General features: G+C 39.9%; 1 protein-coding gene across 1 annotated transcript in view; it reads left to right on the forward strand.

Moving 5' to 3' along the window:
- Positions 1-21,616, forward strand: part of FER1L6 (fer-1 like family member 6) — a 71,836-nt gene that overhangs the window by 15,569 nt on the left and 34,651 nt on the right. Inside the window, 13 exon segments of the mRNA XM_003205270.4 lie at positions 1,891-1,969; positions 3,021-3,177; positions 4,268-4,454; positions 7,585-7,777; positions 8,767-9,113; positions 11,055-11,163; positions 12,440-12,620; positions 15,991-16,111; positions 16,665-16,765; positions 17,428-17,518; positions 18,245-18,361; positions 19,283-19,435; positions 20,683-20,869. Coding sequence (XP_003205318.2) covers positions 1,891-1,969; positions 3,021-3,177; positions 4,268-4,454; positions 7,585-7,777; positions 8,767-9,113; positions 11,055-11,163; positions 12,440-12,620; positions 15,991-16,111; positions 16,665-16,765; positions 17,428-17,518; positions 18,245-18,361; positions 19,283-19,435; positions 20,683-20,869 — 2,023 coding nt within the window.

Below are 21,616 nucleotides of genomic sequence, written 5' to 3' on the forward strand. Positions count from 1 at the left end.
GCTCCCTTCCAGGGAAGGCGAGGCATTTACTATAAACTTAATGCTTGCATACTTTGCTATCATAAAAAAACCCTATGCTTGAAGAAGTACCAGGAGAAATACATAGCACTTAACACAAGCATTGAGGTATTCCCTCAGCAGTTAAAAGTGCCATAGAGGGCATTCACCCAAGGATGTCATGTTTCACACAGCAAAGCTCCAGATAGAGTAGTGAGGGTTACACATCTAGCGCTATTTGAATATCTTTCCATACCCTGGGAAGAAAATGCAAAGGGCAGTGAGACAACATCATGTCAGACATAGGCACACCCCCTCCTCTTGTTTCCAAAGTCATAAAGCAACTTCAAGGTTTTGATCATGGAAAGCCTCCATCCTACCTCCCCTTTCCACCCACCCTTTCTGGTTGGACAGTAGATTTGGGCAAGCTTCTGTTCCCATGTAGTTCTTCCAAAACTATGATCTTGTCACATGGCAATATGAAACCCACCAGTTTTTATGGCTTATTCCTCCATGGGTACCTTAGTCCAGCCTTGTCAGAGCAAGGCGGCAACACTGTGGTGGGACCTGGTGGCATAAGGGTTTGAGAAAAGCAGCACCTCTACATGAAGCACTGGCTTCACATTGACCCCTCTCTTACACAAAGCTCAATTAGTTTTTAAGCTTTAATCATAGGGTTGAATAAAATTTCTCCTTTGTTGTTTGATTTTTCTGTCCTACTTCAACACCTTCTATGTTGAAGTGAGGTTTTACCAAGGACAGGTGAATGTTATCCCAAAATCACAGGTGGCACACTAAAGGGTAACACAGAAAATGAAGTACATGACAAATCCAATGAAAAATCACTGAAGTCTAGTGTCTCTGACATGGATGTGCAAGTCCAAAGTCAGAGTATGAAGTCTTTCAAATTCCTAAAATGCTCTCAGATATGTGAATATTTATCTCCAAATTCTCAATTTCACTTTGGTGAAACTAAACCCAGAGACTAATTTGCAGTTGGGCCAAGATTTTCTAGATGACTCAGGCTGTTTTCAGAAAGCATTTCACAATTGAGGAGTGGATTCCAACCTTGTCAGCTATTCTGGTGAGAGGCATATTCTTTAAGAAATACATTTCCAGAGCCAGTCTTCCCTTAGAATATGCTGTTAGCATCTGCCTTGCCTGTAAGATGGAGCACACAGATATTTGAAAACCAAACACAAAAGTACAGAGATGTAGGAATCATCCGACAAAGGGAAGTTATTAATCAAATTTGAGTTTGATTGAACTAAATGAAATTCATTACTTGCCAGGAAGGCTAAGGAGGCAGACTCACTGGGACCTGCTTGCCATCTCATTTACATCCACATCACTTCTCTGACTTCATTAATATGGTGGGGGTTAAATCAGGACTGAGTCTCTTTGTTTAATACATGTTGAAATGTTGCAAAGGCACACTTTAATTCTTTCTCCTGTGGGTATACTCGGTTCATATGGCAATTCATAGTTGAATTGCCATATGATACAGTTTCTGCAGCCTAATGTGGAACCAGCTGTGCCCCATGTGTCTATCCTTATTATCCTTATTATGATTTATTTAAATTTACTGGGATAAGTAATGTAACTGCATCTACTCTCACATATCCATCTGATTCCTCATCTGGGAATAAACCTTCTTACACATCCTGGGATGAACCTGGGTGATCCAAATGAATGCAACTGAATTGATGTCTAAATTGGCACAAGGCACGAGGGAAGAAATTCCAAATGCTCCCTGTATCTGCAGCTATAAGCAATCATCTTTAGATGCTGCTGAATGTCACTGATTACTACCTTTGAACCAATTGTGATCTTTAAATTGCTCTTATGGTGAAAAGAAAAAAAAGAGGCAGTAACATTGCATTTTTGTAACAGGTTATGCACCATAAACTGATCGGCAGTGTGCTGATAGGCTCCTTTAAGGTAGATCTGGGGACGGTGTATGCTCAGCCAGGTAAGCGGATTCCTGCCTGTTGAACGTGTTAAATGAGTTGGGAGGAAGGAAGAGGGAGGTGTGTTGCTTTTCCACTTAGATGCCTGAGGTGTATGTCAAGGGACAAACTTAGCTGGATTTTTGGAAGGTTTGTCTTCCTATATGGATGACAGATAACCAGACAAAAGCTGGTTCTCTGGAAGGAGGAAACTTCAGCGCTGATAACACCTTGACAATCTGCCCTTTGCTAGAGGCAGCATTTAATTATGGGATCAGAGAGGGCAGCTCAGTGTTTACAAAATCTGAACCTACCTGTTCGTTACCACTTGTGCTGGCAAAAGGGGTGGAGGTGGGGAGAGAGGAGAGAGTGTGGAAAAAATTGTGAGGAGAGCACAAAGTAAGAGGAGAGGCAGAGCAGAAAGGGGGAGAGAAGAAGGAAGTGGCAAAGAGCTGACCATGGCTCCACTGCCATCTTCAGAGATGTCCAGCACTTACTGAAATTTGTAGTTAAGGAAAGATTACCTATCCCATTTTTGTCCTGTTTTTACATCTACAAAGTATATATCTTTTTCTCTTCCACAGTTACTCATGGACCTCTTTAAAGTCCTTTCTAACCTAAGCCATTCTATGACCTGATCTCTTCTTAGTCTTTAGGAATGGATGCATTTAGGCCACTTGCTGTAGGTGTCACCCAGATACAGCATCTAGAGACATAACAGCAGAGCCATTCAGGCCACCCTCTTGCTGCAGGAGAGTACTGAATTCTTCAGACAGTTCTCATCAGAAATCAGGTCATTCTTAAAGCCTCAGCCTTAGCTCAGCTGCTGAAACCTTACCTAGCCTTCCCCTGGTCTTCAGTCATTGATCCTAGTAAACATTGATGAAAACAACCTTGTTCCCAGTAAGACCTACATCAATTCTCTTGTCTTCCTTTTTGGTCACACAACATTTTAGATCCTCAAATCCAGCTGAAAACACAAATGATTGCAGTGCCCTTGGTGCGAATGAAGAGGAGCGAGTTTTGCATGTTTTGCAGCCTCTATCTTGCTGTTGAAGTTTGTCCATCTTACAGGTCATCAATTTTGCGACAAGTGGGCGCTTCTCACAGATCCTGCTGATATTAGGACAGGAACCAAGGGATACCTGAAGTGTGACATCAGTGTGACTGGCAAAGGCGACACGATACAAGCCACACAAAAAACAGCTGATACTGAGGAGCAGATTGAAAAGTATTGCAATAGTTTCTTTCTTACTGCATCCTTCTTTATTAAGTACCTGAAAAGTCCTCTGCTCTCTTTTCACTCCTGACATTGCTAACACAGGGTTAATAGCTGAAGTTATCATATGCCTGGCTCTTCTGATGTACTCAAAGAGAGGTTTTTATAATCCTCTCAAATAAATTGAAGAGCATGTCATAGTCACTTATCTGTAGCTGATAGAGCTGACCAGAACCTGTGGCTAAGTGCCAGATTATCCTTGATAGAAGATTCATTGATTTAAAATCAGTTGAAATATTTTTGAAAAGCAGCGAAATAAGAAGAAAAAGTGTGAGAAGCTATTATGTGAATATTATATTTTCCACATTCTTAAATAAACTCACGTGTACTCTCCATGTAAGATACAGAAATTAAGGTGGTAACAAGCTGCCAGTATACTTTAGATTTTACAAGAGCAATGTTACTAGTCAATACTGACATATAGGACCAAGTTCATGGAGGGCCACCAAGATATGGGACTGGATTGCATGATCTACAAGGAGAGCTGGGAAGATTCATTACTTGAGCCTTATGAAATCGAAAGGGGATCTTACTGCCGTCTCCAGCTGTATAATGAAGAGGACAAAGCTGGATTATTTCCAAAGTAGAAGAATGAGAGGTTTTGGATACAAGTTAGAACAAAGGAATTGCTGAACAGAAATAAATAAACTTACATATTTTGTACTATGAAGGTGATTGAATGTAGCAGAGGCCAAGAGAGAGCAGGTGGAGATACTCAGAATTTATCAGACACAGTGCTGAGCAACCTGATCCAGCTAGACCTGCTCTGAGAAGTGCGTTGAAATAGGTAATATCCAGAGGTCACCTACAAATGATATTTTCTATGCTTTGAGAAACACATATATGTCACACGGACATGTTTGCTGAATAATGGTGTATTATTTTCTCATAGTAACCAGAAAATGTTGTGGTTCTGGAGATCCAAAAACAAATTTATACCCCCTTTTTTTATTTATTCTCAGAATGCAAGCTAACTTGAGATAACAATTTTGGAAAAAAAACATCACTTTCAATTTTAAAGAAGTGTTCTCTCTCCTTTCAGGAATCTCTTGATCCCCAAAGGATTTCCATCTGAAAGACCATGGGCCAGATTTTATGTGAGAATTTACAAAGCAGAAGGACTTCCAAAGATGAACTCTAGCATCATGGCAAATGTCACGAAAGCGTTCATAGGCGACAGTAAGGACCTTGTGGATCCCTATGTGGTGGTCATGTTTGCAGGTCAAATGGTAATTGGGATCTTCTTGATCATGAATGTAGGCCTTCTTTCTTGCTAGCTGTATAGTAAGCAGACAGTAGAGCTGATGTGCTTTAATTTTTTGTTGTGTAAGATAGGGAAAACACATATTTCTTTCAACAGAATGAAATCTTTCAGTTCTTAAATTATGCAGGAAAAAAAGTGAAATAAACTCTTGATGTCAGCAGAAGAAATAGTATCATCATCACAGCAGTAGGTTGGAGTCAGGCAGCAGTAGAGGAAAGCAAATTCTGCAGATTTTTTACAAAAGCATCAAGTTACAAAACAGCAAATTATGCAGTGTGGTATTAAGTCAGTCCTATATTCTGATCTCCTTAAAGTGAAAAAATGAAACAGGATTGAAATCAGTAAGGTAGGTTTAATTTGGATTGAATTGATGGCAAAGAAGAAAGGACGCCCAGGGATCCAATTCCCCTGTTACAACCATGAAGGACCATGTCGAGGAGCCTGATCGACCTAAATAATGAAAGAACCTAACTGAAAATTATTTGAAAGCAGCAATACTTTCTGTGCCCTGGGGAGAGAGAGGAGGAGTATATTTCATCCTCTAAAGGTTTTAGACATGAGAATGAGGACTTTTGTGCTGAGTACATGTTTTGCTGTGAATCCAAATGGTGAAGTGTTGAAAGTCTGAAACTAGTATGGGTTAAAATGATTGGTCAAATGTGTGTGGTTAGTTCAGGCTTAATAGAGATTTGAAGAAAACACAAGAATGGGTCATCAATGTGAGTTTGCCTGCTGGCATGTCAAATATGGGTCTAGCCCAGTTGGACTTCCTTCCTTAGTTGTTTTCATCAAATGTGAAAATAGAAGGCCTGTTGCTGTTGTGATACGGTCCTGTCATCTCTTTCAGGCTAGGAGAAGCTCCAGTCTCTATATCTATAACACACAGATATGTGCCTAGAGCATGAGCCACAGTAATCATATTTTATACTAGATAAATCACCTCAATTAAGGTAATTCCATTGGTACATACTGCCTGGCAGCAGTAATGAATTTAAGTTTTTATGAGACAAAATGCATGGCATTACTACCACCAAGGTATTTCAAAAGCCATTTTAAGATGTGCATTTTATAGCATAAACATAAACGTCTGGCTTTACAGATATGTCTTGTGCATAAGGGTCCCAAAGAATTAGAAAGGGAAGGGAAGAGAAGAGAAAGAATTAAGAATTAAGGGAAGGAAGAATTAAGAAAAGGAAAGTCCAGAAGGGCATACCTGGAAGAAACGGAGGTATTCAACAATTTTTTTTGCCTCAGTTTTCACTAGCAACTACTCTACACACTGCCCTCGAGCAGATGGTACAGAAGATGGGAACCAGGGGCACAATGCCTCTCCCACTGTGTATGAAGATCAGGTTTACGAGTGCCTGGGAACCTGAACATCCAAAAGTCTATAGGTACTGATGAGATGCATCCCAGAGTCCTGAGGGAATTGGTTCATGTAATCACCAAGGCAATCTTGATGATATTTGAAAACTCATGGCAGTCAGGTGAAGTCCTTGGTGACTGGAAAAAAGACCAAGAAAGGTAGGAAAGATGACCCAGGGAACCACTGACCTGTTTGTCTCACCTCACCTCAGTGCCAGGGAAGATCAAGATACCAGGAGGATAACTCCTGGAAGCTGTGCTAAGGCACATGGAAGTGGGGGAGGTGATATGGGATAATCAGCACGACTTGAACAAGGGCAGGTCCTTCCTAACTTGCTGCTTTTTATGGTGGCGTAACCATGTTGGTGGACAAAGGAAGAGCCACTGACATCCTCTATCTGGACTTCTGTAAGGCCTTTGACATGGTCCCTCATAATGTCATTCTCTCCAAATTGGAAAGATATGAATTTGATGTGTAGACTGTTCGATGGATGAAGAACTGGTTGAGAGATCATACCCAGAGACTAGTGGTCAATGGCTCAATGTCTGGATGGAGATTGATGATGAGTGGTGTCCCTCAGGGGGTAGTACTGGCACCAGTGTTATTTAACATCTTCGTCAACAACACTGACAGTGGGATCTAGTGCACCCTCAGCAAGCTTGCTGATGACACCAAGCTGTGTGGTGTGGTCAACACACCCAAGGAATGGGATGTCATCCAGAGAGGCCTAGACAGGCTTGAGCAGTGAACCAAGGAGAACCTCATAAGGTTCAACAAATTCAAGTGAAAGTCTTGCACCCAGGTTGTGGCAACTCCCACTATCAGTACAAGCTGGGGAATGAAAGGATAGACCACAGCTCTGCTGAAAAGGACTTGAGGGTACTAGTGGATGGGAAGCTGGACGTGAGCCAGCAATGTGTCCTTGTAGCACAGAAAGCCAAGTGTATCCTGGACTGCATCAACAGAAACATGACCAGCAGGTCAAGGGAGGTGATCCTGTCCCTCTGTTCTGCACTAGTGAAGTCTCACCTGGAGTACTGCATCCAGATGTGGAGTCCTCAACACATGAGAGACATAGACCTGTTGGAGCGTGTCCACAGGAGGGCAAAAATGATCTAAGCATGGAACACCTTCCCTTTGAGAACAGAGAGCTGGGGCTGTTCAACCAGGAGAAGACTCCAGGCAGACCTGATAGGAAATTTTCAGTATCTAAAGGCGAGCTGTAAGAAAGAAGTGGACAGACTCTTTAGCAGTATCAGCTGTGACAGGATGAGGGGAAATGGTTTCAAATGAAAAGAGGGGAGATTTAGACTGTATGTAAGGAAGAATTTTTTTTATAATAAGGGTAGTGAACACTGGAACAAGCTGCCAGGTGGTGGATGCCCCACCCTCGGAGACACTCAAGGTCAGGATGGACCAGGCTCTGAGCAACCTGCTCTAGCTGTAGGTGTTCCTGCAGGGGAATTGGACTAGATTGCCTTTAAATGTCTCTTCTAACTCAAAAGATTCTATAATTCTATGAATTAGATTTTATTCTAAGGTGTGCTGTGTGCAGCTAAGAATTCTTAAGTCTTTTATTAGATACTGAGGAAAGAATAAAGCTAATAGAAAAAGCAGTACTTTCAACACAGGATACTGGTGAAATGTTGCTGAGTGCAATTAAAATACTCATTGCTGTTCTCAAGAGTCTAATCCCTGCAGAGTTACATATGCTGGACTTTCATTTCAGGGTCGGACAACTGTGCAAAAGAACTGCGCAGATCCTGTATGGCACGAACAGATTATTTTCAAGGAAATGTTCCCTCCACTTTGCCGAAGAGTCAAAATCCAGGTCTGGGATGAGGGCAGCATGAACGATGTGGCCTTAGCCACCCACTTCATTGACTTGAAGAAAATATCCAATGAACAAGATGGTGACAAAGGTAAAGGAAAAATGGCTGTTCCAGATTACGCCCCTATGGGAAAATCCACTTGTTTGAGATCTGAGCACTGATTAATCCCATTTTAGGGATTCCCAGTGTTCAAGTAAACATCTATGTCTTTTGTTGGTTCTCAAAGTCCTTTTCTTTGTTTAATTCAAAGTTCTATTGCATTGTTTTTGGAGTATGGTAGTGTGCTACTTCCTTACTTGTTAAAAGGCTGCTGAATTAATTGGTACCTTCTTTGTGACTGGCAAGAATTTTCTCCAGACCATTAGGGATAACTGATGTAAGTTAACAGCTTGTACTAGTATCTTTTTGCCAATGAAAGCATAAAGTGCACACCATAGGCAGAGCAGGCTTCTATCCAGGAAGAGAAACGTGTTTTGTTAGCACTCAGATGGGTGTTACCACAGCTCAAAGCGGTACCATAAACAAATTTGTAAACCCTCATGTATATGAAACTCACTGGCTTGAGTCTTTTCACTGATGACTGAGCATATGTCTCCAGCCTAATTTATATTGTGTTATCACAGTATGGAACACAGTCAGTTATCTTTGGCAATTCAAACTTGTATCTGACTCTTTAAACCAAAATCATATGACAAATCATGTCAGGTGAGAAGTGACATGGGCCTGTGAACAGCAAGATGAGAAAGCTTCTGCTACCATGTCCCAGTCCTCATCCTTTGGGAGCAAGGTATTTTCTTCCAAGAAGTTTGATACGTCCTGTGTTCCCAGCACATGAAGCATGAATAGCTTCTGATAAAGAACTTCAGATTGACAGAGTCCCTGGTTGAATATTAACAGCAGCTACTGAGTGCCTAAGATTTGCCCGGCAAAACAGTGATCTATAGGAATTGGTCTATACCTGCATAGAAATGGACCCAGGCTTGGCTTTTGGAGCATGAGAGGCAAACTTCATTGAACAGACTGCCAGGAGTATGTGCTAATGCCTAATGGAAATGCCATAAAATGTGCTTTATCCCCAGGGTTCTTGCCTACCTTCGGGCCTGCCTGGATCAATCTCTATGGCTCAGCCAGGAATAACAGCCTCATGGACGATCATCAGGAACTTAATGAAGGTTTTGGAGAAGGGGCGTCTTTCAGGGGGCGTCTCTTCATTGAGATCGCTGTGGAGATACTTTCAGGAGGAGCTCGTGAGTCAAAACTTTCAAGAATCATCAAGGATATCAAGTTGCCAGCTAAAGATAAAGATAAAGCAGCCAAAGGAAAAGACAAAACTGACAAAATAGGAGAGGATGGAAAGTCAGCTTCTCCTTCAGATAAGATGAACTCAACTGAAGTGGAAGTTGAGCCATTTGATGTGCCTTCAGAGGTTGGTATGATAGTAAGAGATTGATTGACACGTGTCCCTAAACTTCTGAGAATGGCTTTGATTTCTATAGTTGCATTTAGATCGTGTAGTACTGTTTTTACATGCTGCCCTCTTGCTGCCCCCATATCTTGATATCTTCTGATAATAAAGCAATTCAAATGGAACATTAATATGTATCTGAAACTCAGAGAAAGTACTGCTTAGGACTCGGTTTCCATAAAACTTATCTTCTATATTATTAGTCCTTCTGCACTATCTGTATCTATGTATTCCTTTTAGAAACATATGAGGTAAAAGCTGCTAAATAACACAAGTCAAGGAGTGTGTTGGCAGAGAAGTTTGTATGGATAACTGCAGGCCAACACGCAAGTCTGGGCCCTAGTCTTGCTTTATGTACCTATCTAGCCTTAAATTGCCGTGGCCCCTCTGTTCTTCTCTGAAGACTGTAGTAGCAATGGCATGAGAAGAAATTTATTTTCATATAGATTTTCCTCCATACAGAAGAAATTACTGTAAGAGGCTCAAACAATGTGGCTTTAGCTGCTAGCTAAATGCTCCAGGTAGAGGAACAAACCCTGTTGTATCACAAATAAATATTAATAGCAGTAATAAGGATTTATTTCTGGCAACCATGCCTCAATTTCCAGTATGGAATGAGTAAGAAGTAGCAACATAATGCAGTGCTGCTAGACATTCTTTTGTTTCAGCAATATTTCATGCTATAATAGAAAAAGTAATTGTATTTCATCTCTCTGAAAAAGAAAAGTGGAAACGGAGCCATTACAAATAAGTTGGAAAATGTCTCATAGAGCCTCTGAGACAACAGAGGCAAATTATCTGGCTCCATGGGTGAACTTTGCTGACTGATTCCAACAGCAAGAAGACATTAAACATGTGTTATTTGCTTTCTTTGTAATGGGAGGTAAATGTGTGTCACAGTCTCCGAGCCTCAGCGTTAGGAGGCACACTTTGCTCTGGGTTCATACTGAAAACAATCAAGGTGCAGAGAAGCTAAAGCTTCTCTGGAGCTGCAATCTGCTTGTGAAGTTGTGTTTGATTTGAAATGCTGCTAATTCTTTTGCTGGAAACATACGCCCCTTTGCTGTGGATAGCAGAGGGTTATTTTCAAAAAGAAGAGACTGTGGGCTATGTCAAAAGCTGTTTCTGTTTTGCAAAAGGCAGGGAAACTAACATTCATATTTTTTAATCATTTCCTCACTCTGTTCAAAAAGATCCTCATTCTGATCTTGCCTGATGGGCATCAGTGCACTGATATTCGTATGAGGAGATCAGTGGCTTTCCTTGAATGGATCTTGAGTGAGTTTATACAGAACAAAACTGAGTCTCAAAACTTCTCAAGAAGTGACATTTTTTATGCCTGCTTCTGTGTCATGATTGTTTGGTTCCTGCGTTTCTACTTTATGTGAAAAGCTGACAACACAGTTACCAGTGTTTGTGCTGTGATGCTAGGGAAGGCAAACAGCAGAGAACTTCATAACCCACCAGGTCGACACATTGATACTGCAAACACAAGAGCAATAGGTTAAGTCACTCCTGGGGAACAGAGCTGGGCAAGCAGCAAAAAGTGCCCTTGAACTACAAAAACTTACAGATTGAATGGTGGTTTAAGTATATGTGGAAATAAAGGAACTGTGTAAGAGACTACTGGGTGAAGGATATGGAGTGAGAAGAAATTACTTTTATGTGACCAACTGATAATACTGGACACCGTTGATACAACCAAAGTCATTCATGTTTTTCTCTTTTTCCAGTAAGAGCAGAGTGGTATTACTTCTCACTATTTAATCACTGACAATCTCAGGCAGTTAGATCTACAACAGTAACACAGCTACTGGATACTTGTGAAGTCTCTGTGCTGCAAAAGAAGAGTAGAAAGTAAAATAAATGTCACTTTTTTTTTGCCCCCTTCTTCTCCAACAGATCTATGGAGAAAAACTTGAAGAGTTCCTCCTCTTTGGGACATTTTTTGAAGCCACAATGATTGATAGGAAGATTGGAGACAAGCCAATAACCTTTGAGGTTTCTGTTGGTAAGTGTGTTAAGCTTTTGTCTAAAGAAGAGAGGATTTCTCACCTGCATGTGGACACAATGTGCTACAGAGTGCTGTGTCTCAAGCATCACCTTCAGAACAAGGCTTACAAGTTGGAATTAAACCCTGATTGTCAGGGCAGCACATGGGTAGCACCATGCTCATCCAAGACTTAGAGTCCTACTGCACAGTAGAACCCTGACACTTGCCATCTTTGTGCCCCTGTACCTTGGTGTCCTCAGCGGTAAGGATAATTGTGCAGGGAGAGATTGCTCTCACAAATAGAGCAATCAATGAGTGATATTGATTCATGCTGAAACTTAGCAGGAAGCAGTGCTAGGAATAACAAGAAACTCATTTTGTATAATTGGTTGAGAAATGATACTGATTTTTGTATTCTTGTTGGAATTACTACCAAAGATGAATCTGGCTCTCATCTCAGGACATGAACATCTGCCAGAAATGTATGCAGTTGAAATTTGGATCCAAATTTGGCAAATGGTCTTTAGTTACATGAAGGGCTGAATCTAGAATCCAGACGGGGATGCTGTGTGGGGTAACTCAGCACATCCCTCTCCTTCAGTGAATCTGTTCTGCCTGTCTTTAAGTTGTAATTACCACTTTCATGGACACACATCTTTCCCAGTGCTGATAACTGCCCTTTAAGGAAAAATCGTATCAGAGAAGATGGTTGTGTTACTGGCAGAGTGTCAAGCATGAGGCTGTGGCCTCAAGGTGTTGTTCTTACTAAAGGTCCCTTTGCAACCCTACTTAACAAAAATTGCTTGGCTGAAAATGAGCTATAACGCTTCTGGGATCAGGCTTTGTAATTATCATCCACATGTTGCAAAAGAGACACACAGTTACTATTTAAGACAAATATACTCAGGGTCCGGGGTCTAGAAATATTAGCGACAGAATTGATTTTGCTTCTGAATTTCTTTAGTAAAAGAATTCCAAAAGAAAATTGTTGTCCTCCTGTGGTGTTCCTGTGGGTTAGCAGGCAGAGGATCTCTCAGTGATGGATATCAGTATTCTAGATGACTATTGGGTAGGGTTGGTAATGGAAACATGGTTCTGGAATCTGAACAGACATTGGGATGAATATAATCAGTCAGGACCTTTCTATGCTTTGGTATGTCAGGAGCAGATAATGATAAAAGTGGAGGGACAAAGAAGTTTCATTAGTATGAATATTCTTCCTCTTTTTTAAGCCTCATTCAGGTTTATCATCTCCTTGCTAGTCATCTCCTCACCTGTAATCCTGTGTCTCTAGGTAACTTTGGTAAAGTTACTGATGGAGTGTCAGCAGGAGCTGGAGGGAAAAAGAAGGCACGTGATGAAGAAATGGAAGAAAGCCTACTACATGATAAGGACGATGAAATGTGTCATAAGCTTGGAGTACCCCTGGCATCCACCACACACCCTGAGAGGCCACTAATCACAGGTGGGAACAGGTGAGGATCTGTGTTTTAACGCCTCATCATACACAAATTTTGTTCCTCTTTTATAATCCTGTGGGACTAATTAATAAATTCTAACAGCATTAAAATGATTCTGTGGAATTAAGGCTCTCAAAGAGGATCTTTGTGCATCTTTGATTGTATCTTCCATGATTATAAATTTGCCAGGCTTCACTGCAGTGAATGGTCTATATCCAATTTTTCAATATTTTCTGATCTTGGCTTCATGGGTTCTTGAACTTCTGATTTTTAAAAGAGCTGTTATGCCAATTATACTTCAGAAAGCTATAAGAAAGAGTGCATCTCCTTCAATGCTGTCTCTGGTTTAGGATCGATATCCTGATCACAAGAAGCATGTACCATGTTGCCATCTCCAGGAGTAGAAGAACACATCGAAAATATTGACATGTGATCAAGACAGAAATAGTTTCCCAAAATACTTTTAAGAGCTAATAGTGATAAATGTAGATTTAAATAGCAGGTAGTAACAAAAGAAGAATGGAATAGTCCTCTTAAAAACTAAAAAAAGAAGAAGAAGAAGAAGAAGAAGAAGGATAGAGCAATGGGTAAATATATGCAGAAGAATTCTTCTTGTTTATGAACAGAAGTGAAAATGTTTAATTCATTTCAAGGATGCCAATAAAAAGTAATCTTTTCTTTGTTACTTTGGTAGGTAAAACAATCCATGAGACTGGTGTATGCCAGGACTAGGTGGTATCTCAATCTGTAGACGGCCAGGCACTGACAAGTTTGCAGATAGAAGGACCAAGTGGGAAATTTGAACCTGGATCTGTTTGGTTTCTGGGCTTCCCTAGAGTTGAGAAGTGCTTTAATCCTTTCTTTTGATTGGCAGTTCAGACAAATTAAATAAGATGTGGAACAAAACAAATAAGAAAATATAGGAAAATATCACAGCAGAATTTTTGTTTCTGTAGCTAATGAATAAATTCAAAGTGAAAACAATTTTTTTATATAAAGATAGTTGCTTCTCCTTATTAAAAAGATTGCAGATTTTTCTAAATGCTAGGTTATTTATCCTCCATGAGAGACTTCAAGACTTTTAGTTTTCCCTTAACAAGAATTTAAAGAATTGTTGAAAAAGAATGAATAATTCTTCAAATATGCTATTTTCTTTAGGCAATATTAACCAAGTTTCTCTCATTAAAGTTCTCTGTTTCTCAAATTTGTATAAAATACTGCACTGCTGCACTTTTTTCCCCTTCTGTGCTATCTAAAGTAATTTGGCCAGCCAAACAGATAGTAAGTACTGACTTTATGGCAGTCACCTTTTGCTGGAATATTACTGGTCTCATCATTGAATGTTTTGAGCATTAATCAGTATTTAATGGGATATCCAATATTTTAAATAAATTCTGTGTCTTAGAATCATAAATGAACAGCGAAAAAACAATAGCAAATGTGTGCTTTGGAGAACAAACTACTCACTAAGCATGAATAAGACTTCTAATGTAGACATCACAAAATTGCCAGGAATTTTATACACATACAAAATGTATGAGATGGGTACATTGAAAAAATCAGTTCCCTTAAATTCTCATAGAACAGATAATAGACAAGGAAACTCTAATTTCCATATGAGTGACTTCATGGACATATAATTTTCTTAATAAATTCCATGAAAAGACTCATGAGCTCTGAGAATTTCTGGTCAAGAAGTTCTGACATTGAGAGATAGTTGAATCGTTCCTCCCTCTTATGAAACCACCAAATTCATTACTGCTTGAGACCTACGTAGCTCTACTACATACCAACTTTGATGTGTAATGCTCAACATGCTTTAGGTTACTGACGAGAAAGTAAGTTGAAAATTTTGTTTCTATTCAATATCCCATAGGACAGTAAAATTGTAGAGGTGATCTTCATATTTTTTGAGCAAAAAGCTCATAGATAAAACTGCTGGGGTTATGTAGAATTTAGAGTTTATGGATAGGGTTATCAGAAGTGACAGGTGATTTGGTTTTTGTGGTTTGGTTTAATGCTTAAACTCATGGGCACAGTTCTTTCTGAAATGGCCCAGGGTATCTGAGGCATCCACAGAAGTAAATGTGGGAGACCTAGACGATTCTGGGCCCACAGGAGCATGCCCAAGTTTGAGCAACTGAGAGTCTGGGGCTCTGGATTTCAAGCACAGGTGGTCAGAATTTTCTAAAAATTTGGTTGTGCCCAGACGGATGGAAGAAGTCAAGTCTTTTCTTCCTACCAAGTACAATCTCCTTTCTTGGGTATGACAGCCTCTCCCAAAGGAGAGGAAATGGAAAATGCAACTATTTATTTTCTGCCAGTTGTTGAACACTGTGAAGAGCATAGGGCTCTGGAGCTTTTATTCTTTATTATCTGGAGAATTAAATTCGGTGGAGAAATTCTTCAGGGTCACAAGATGAGTACACACCAGAAAATAACTCTTTGTTACAGCTTTTTCTAATGCAGAGCATGTATTGGTGGCACTGAATTGAAGCCAGTCCAAAAAGAACATAAATCATTTTACAGAGTTTTATTTCCATTAAGAAGCTCTTTGCTGTCCTATTGTTAATTGCTAAAGTGGTGAGGCCTCTGGTGTTATGTCCAGTATGGCTAAACGTGACGTTTCATAGCACTGTAACATTATATAAAGTGAGGACAATGTGCTCATCAGGTACGTAGCTTTGGCACTGTGGCTACCACAACTCTAATCAAAACACCAGGCTCTGTGCAGGGCATGTATTAGTTTGCAGAGACCCTATTTGTGCTGGTAACTTGCTCATCTTTTAGTACAAGATACTCTTTTAAGTAAGCACCAAAAGAATGTAGCTCTACAAAAAAAGCCAACACCACAACTTGGCCCTAAGATTGAAAGTGGGAAGAGAGCTCTGTCACTGAGTTGTTATGAGCTAGGTATCGCCTTTACTAAGAATTTGCCAAGATATGTCAATATTCAATAGCTATTCATTCTGAAGAATGTCCCATGAAATGAAAATGGCATTGAGCCCCTGCCATGCCTTTCCTGCCAAGCGGTGCACAGTTTTTATTTTTGCCCTTGGTTTTGCTATACGTTTCACCCACAAATGTAGCAATGAAGCTGCGGTTTTCCACCATTACCCAAGTTTTTCAGACTTCTGCATGCCTCTTTGCCTGACTTTTCTCTCACTCTGGAAAGTACTGAAATTAGAGCCATTAACTTCAAGTTTTTCTTTTCAGGGATCTCATAAGTAGCATGTGATCTTGTGAGTAAGTGGTACTTCTGTTTGTTCTTCCTATGTATTTACTGCATAGCTCATGAGAGGAAACCACATAGCTTTTCATTCCAACGCCTCGCCCTGAACTCCTTTCTCACCTTTATGTTCTGCCCTGTACTTTACTTCTACAGGAACTATCAGTACTTGCCGTATGATGAGAGGAAGCCCTGCATCTGTGTCAGGAGTTACTGGGGTGACCAGACCTTTCGTCTGTACTCTTCTAACACTCTTGAAAATATGGCAGATCACCTGGTAAGTGGCAACCAAATTCGCAGGCTTAGGTGTTCAGCAGAGCATGACAGTGAGATGTTACTTCCCCCAGAACAGGCCTCCGCAATTTACCCCAGCTGTGTTTCTTGCCATTCAGCCATTTATCTTAGCCAGTGAGGACTGACTGCAATTCTCAGTGGCAGTAGATGTCAGGGTAGACCTTCTGTGCCCACTAAAGTTTGAGAAGTTAACTCCAGTATCTTGCTAAATTTAAGCAGCAAGGCTGCAAACATAGCAAAGGAGAACTATAGATTTTCCTCCTAAATAGTGGATAGTTTCCCACCAACCAATCTTCATCAAAGAGTGGAAACAGATCAGCTTCCAGCAGTAGAAGCATGTTGTAGAGGCTGGGGAAAGGTCAAAGCAAGCCATGCTGTGCACCAAGCTTGTTGTACATCAAAGGTCCTGTTTTGTCATGTTACAAGCTCACCTCCCTCATTCTTGCTAGCGGTACAGTGAATAATGATGTCACAAGAACAGCAGAATGACAAAGAACCCTATTTTTCATAACAACATTTTCATGCGTTTTTCTTAGGAGGAATCATTACTGCAGGTAAAGGATTTGATCAAGATTTCAGAGATTGAAGCTGAGGAGAAAATGAGGATGACCTTAAGTGACTTCATCAATCGGAGCAGGTAAGTACGTTTACTAAAGGAATATTGAAAATTGGCCTAATATGTTGGCCACAAATTCAAGACTAGACAAGGAGACTGATGATGATAATAATAGCAAAAATAGTACAATAAACTTGCTAGATGTATATATTTGTTTGGCAAAGGGCTTCCCAAACTGTAGTTTCTATTTACACAAAGAAAATATTTTATTGCTACAAAGAAAATATTCAGTATTTACAGGAGACTTCTCCAGTCATATACATATTATTTTGGCCTTCTGGACATGATAAAACATGTGGGAATAAACAAAACTTAATACAGTGTGTGATAGATTTTCTGCAAAAATGTGCAAAGTTAAGATAAAAACAGAGGATTTCACATGTTGGGATAAACCCTCTGGTGGGGTCTGTGTCAGACGGTATGATTTGACTCAAAATAGATATAAACCTTAACTTATTAATTCTGTGAGGTCTGGTGAAGAGCCTGGAGACTCTATTATTTGAATCCTGTAGGCACTTGCTATTTATTTTAGACAGAATTTCAGTGTCTCTGTCTTCTGAATCATGTACTGCAGCAGCATTTCATTAAAATCTACACTAGCAACTCATGTAAAAAAAAACAAAACAACCCAACTCAAACCAAAGAAACACACATTTAAAACAACTGTTATTGTTGTGTCCTAGGGCCTTCGTGAGTGTTGTTGAAAAGAAGCCCAAAGGGTCGAACTACACTACTTTGGACAAAAAAAGACTCATGCTGTTCAGGCAAGAGCTGGTATGAGTGTTTCTACTACAAGCACTGATGCAATGATGTTAACTGGAAGCTCATGGGTTGTATGAATATTAATTTCTATTTGATTTCAACCACACAGGAATGCTTTATAATTAACATGAACATATAGTCTTAGAACATTTTATTTAATAAAGCTTGTTCCCACTGTGCTTTGTTGTAAGACAGCCTGAAATAATTCAGAGCAATGAACTGACTGTTCTTTACTCTTTAAAATGAGGTGAGGCTGAGTTCAGTAGAATAATACTCATCAACATTGCTGTTGGATTTTTAATTATTGTGGTGTGGCTGAGCTTCAACACTAGTAGAGCCTGGCATTTGTTATACCTGGACATCTACAAACAGACATCAGCTTCAGTGTGTTCTTGTGTGTTCTTTGGTCTGTTCTACATTTGTTGTTTCGGTCATTTCTACATTTAAAATTTTCCTTTACATTTACCCTCTCTTGGGTGCTAGAGGGACATCAGCATAAGTGAACATTTGGATTAGGCTAAGCAGAGCACAAGAATCACCTATGTGTTTTTCAAGATTGTATCTATTGCCTATGAAGACATACTTAGAGCCATCTTTTGTCAAAGTACGTAGATAAAATAAGCTCTATCTTTGTGTCTATCTTTTCTTTTTAAGTTGCATCTAACACTGTTTTTGTCTTCTGTGTCCTGTTCAAAATACTTTATGAATAAAAATACATGTTGTCATTCCTGATTGCAGGAAGCAATGTCCAGTGATGCCAAAGGAATTGTTCAGCAACAGAAAAAGATGTCATTGGATGAAATGATACGTGCAACTCAGATCTTCATAGATAAAATTCGATTCTTGGTTGATGAGGTAATCCATACAGAAACTGAGATAAATTTAAAATTTAATTTTCATAATCCAATGCTAATAATAAATATTCATCTGACCAAAGAGTCCTCCTTTAGATGATTGACCTTAATTCCATTTTGCAATTCATGGAGCCGTTAATAAGCTGGAGTAGGAAACATTGAGTTAAGGTATTGAGAAGATTTAGTACACAGATTTGGTTGTAAAAAATGGCCATCCGATTTGTGCCCTTTCCTGGTGGAGACAGCCTGCTTTCTGATCGAAGTTCATGTCTCCACTTGTATGGCATACTGATTTGGACTCAGTGGACTCTATATTATACTTGACTGTGCAGATAATGTTTAGACATACTAATAAGTCTTAGAATAACAGAAGGACAGCTGTATTTGGTCAGACCAAATCCAGCCAGTCGAGCATTCTCTTTCTGCATGCTTTCAATGCTAGTAAGCCAAACAGGACTATGGATATTCCAGAGCTCATAGAATCATAGAATCATGGAATTTCTCAGGTTTTAGATTTTAAAGATCATCAAGTTCAACCGCAACCTAACCATACTACCCTAACAGGGCTTGTGTTTGGCCTTGGGCCTCTTTTTTTGTCTTGTAAGATGAAGTTGATGACATTTCCATGGGAGGCACTTTCAGCTTAAACAGTTTATGGGTTAGTGGCTTCCTGCAGTTTTAGTTTCCTCTGGAATGATCTGCAGAGTGGTGCTCCTTAAACACCCTGCAAAGCTCTCTACTTTTAGGTCTGCTTATGAGTGAAAATACAGCTTGCAAAGCACGAAGTGACAGCCTCGTTTATTCAGGGTATACACAAGAGAGGTGGAGGATCTGCACTTGGTAGAGTATTTTGACAAAAAATAACGGTGATGGCTCACAGAAAGAAGTCCATTTTAGTTCACTATTCCATGTTGTGTAACAGCCACAGAATACAGTGCCTGATGTGTTCATCTGGATGCTCAGCAACAACAAGAGAGTCGCATATGCAAGAATCCCTGCAAAATCCATACTTTATTCCCCGGAAAAAGATCAGAGAGGCAAGGACTGTGGGAAGATTAAAACCCATTTCCTGAAAGTAAGTCTGAGGTATTCTTTGATTATAGCTAATGGTTGAGGATACTTTGGTATTCAGGTTTCACCCAGGGATTGTATTTACTTGTTTATCTTTGTAATATACTAAAAATGTATACATGCTTATATATGTTGTCCGTTAATATTTACGTATGTTTATGCTTGTCCTTCTTTAAGCACTGCATTATTTCCAAGCTTTTGGTGTCAGAGTAATTCACTCTTACTACTTGTCAGACCAACTTTATAGCACTGTTTATCTGTAGCTATATGCATAAATAGACACCTCTTGGCTGGCAAAGACATCAGAATGCAGCACATGGAAGTTAGGAAGAGAGTGGTGAGAGCTCAGCAGGCATACAACTTAGTAGCAAAGGAACTAGGTATTCTGAGCTAAAAGAGCAGTTGCTATTTGGAATATGACTTTGTGCAATATATATATATGAATATATATAATTATTCTGGAATTACTCATCTTGAAAGGAAATCTGAGTGGATATTATACATCTACAAAAGCTATGTGCCTAATAATGTCCAACAGTGGAATATTATGCAGTGTAATTGTTAGTATGGCCAGAAGGAGAAATCTGAACACACAAGGCAATAGGAATGCAGTAAAAATTTTGCGTGTGTGTGTTTTCTTTTTTTTTTTCTCCACCTGGAGCAGCTGGGATCACACCTATAAAGCATAGCTAAAGAGCAGCTGGATAGAAATATCTAAGCTCTTGATAGTTGTCACAGGAATTTGTTAAACACAATACTATTTGCCTACATATACAAGCAAACAAAAAATGAAGTGCTATAATTCATCCTGCAGCTCCTACAATATCAAAAACAACCTTAGGAACAGATAATAATAAACACTGAGCAGAGCTAGATGTAGTGAGTAAGGTAAGGAAATGCTCATTTCTTGTCAAGACTAGTAATGTTTTATGCTGGAATATGCTTTCTGATCTGCCCACTGAGATAATATTTTTAGGAGGACATGGAAGTATCTACTGGAGGCCAGCAAAACTACATGTAATGTGAAGTGGGCTGAAATTTGGGAAAAGTAGGTTATCAGCTAGCACTAGTGTGCTTACAGCTATTCTGCACAAACGCGATAGTAACTGGTATGTCTTTTACAAAGTTTCAACCAACTACTTCTTTATTCTCTAAGAATAACAGAAATTACTTCTGCTAAATGGGTCTTAGGACCATTCACAGTGAAGAAATGCCATTTTTTAATTTTTAATTTTAATTTTTATTTTTAAGCTACCTGGCAAGCGCCCATTGGGCTGGACAGTGCAGGCAAAGGTGGACATCTATCTGTGGCTTGGACCTGTCAGCTACACCCACCACATCATGGATAATTTACCTGTAGGGTATGAGACTGAAATACCATCCAGTGCCAGCTCAGGGCACAGCATGGTGCCCTCCCCTGCCTGCCTGCGGTATAAAAGTGAGACACTTTTTATTCTCCCTAATAGTAATGAAAGAAGTCTTGTAAAGAAGCAGGTGGTCCCCAAAAGCTCTAATTCAGAGGGCTGGAAGATGACTGTTTAAAGCAACTGCTTTGAGTTAATCACAGCTCAACAACTTTTGGTTAAAAAAAACTTGTTTCATTGCTGCCTCCTTGGTTCTACCACTTCCAATTTGCAAGTGTCAGGGAAAGAAAGGACCTATTTCCTTACACTTTCTATTCCCTGTACTATCAGTCTGTCTCCTTGCAATGAGGAAGCATCCCTTAGTTAATAGAATCACAGAATCATAAAAGTTGAAAAAGATCTTTAAGATCATCTAGTCCATCCCTACCATGCCTACTGAACCATGTCCCTCAGTGCCACATCTACACATTTCCCGAACACCTCCAGGGATGGTGACTCCACCACCTTCCTGGGAAGCCTATTCCAATGTCTCACTACTTTTTCTGAGAATAAATTTTTCCAAATATCCAGCCTGAACCTTCCCTGGGACAACTTGAACCATTACCTCTCATCCAACCACTGTTATGTGGGAGAAAGAACAGATCCCCACCTCGCTACAACCTCCTTTCAGGGAATTGTAGACAAGGATCCATTTCAGAAAGATATGCCTTTTCCCACCCTCTTCTACATGGACAGCATTTTTGAGGGTGCTGGGTGAAATAGTTGCATGGCAAGTGGTGAATCTTCCCCTCTTTCCTATGTGCTGCCTCATTTCCATGATG

This window comes from Meleagris gallopavo, chromosome 3 (assembly GCF_000146605.3).
Source record: "Meleagris gallopavo isolate NT-WF06-2002-E0010 breed Aviagen turkey brand Nicholas breeding stock chromosome 3, Turkey_5.1, whole genome shotgun sequence".
In the NCBI taxonomy this organism is placed as follows: domain Eukaryota; kingdom Metazoa; phylum Chordata; class Aves; order Galliformes; family Phasianidae; genus Meleagris; species Meleagris gallopavo.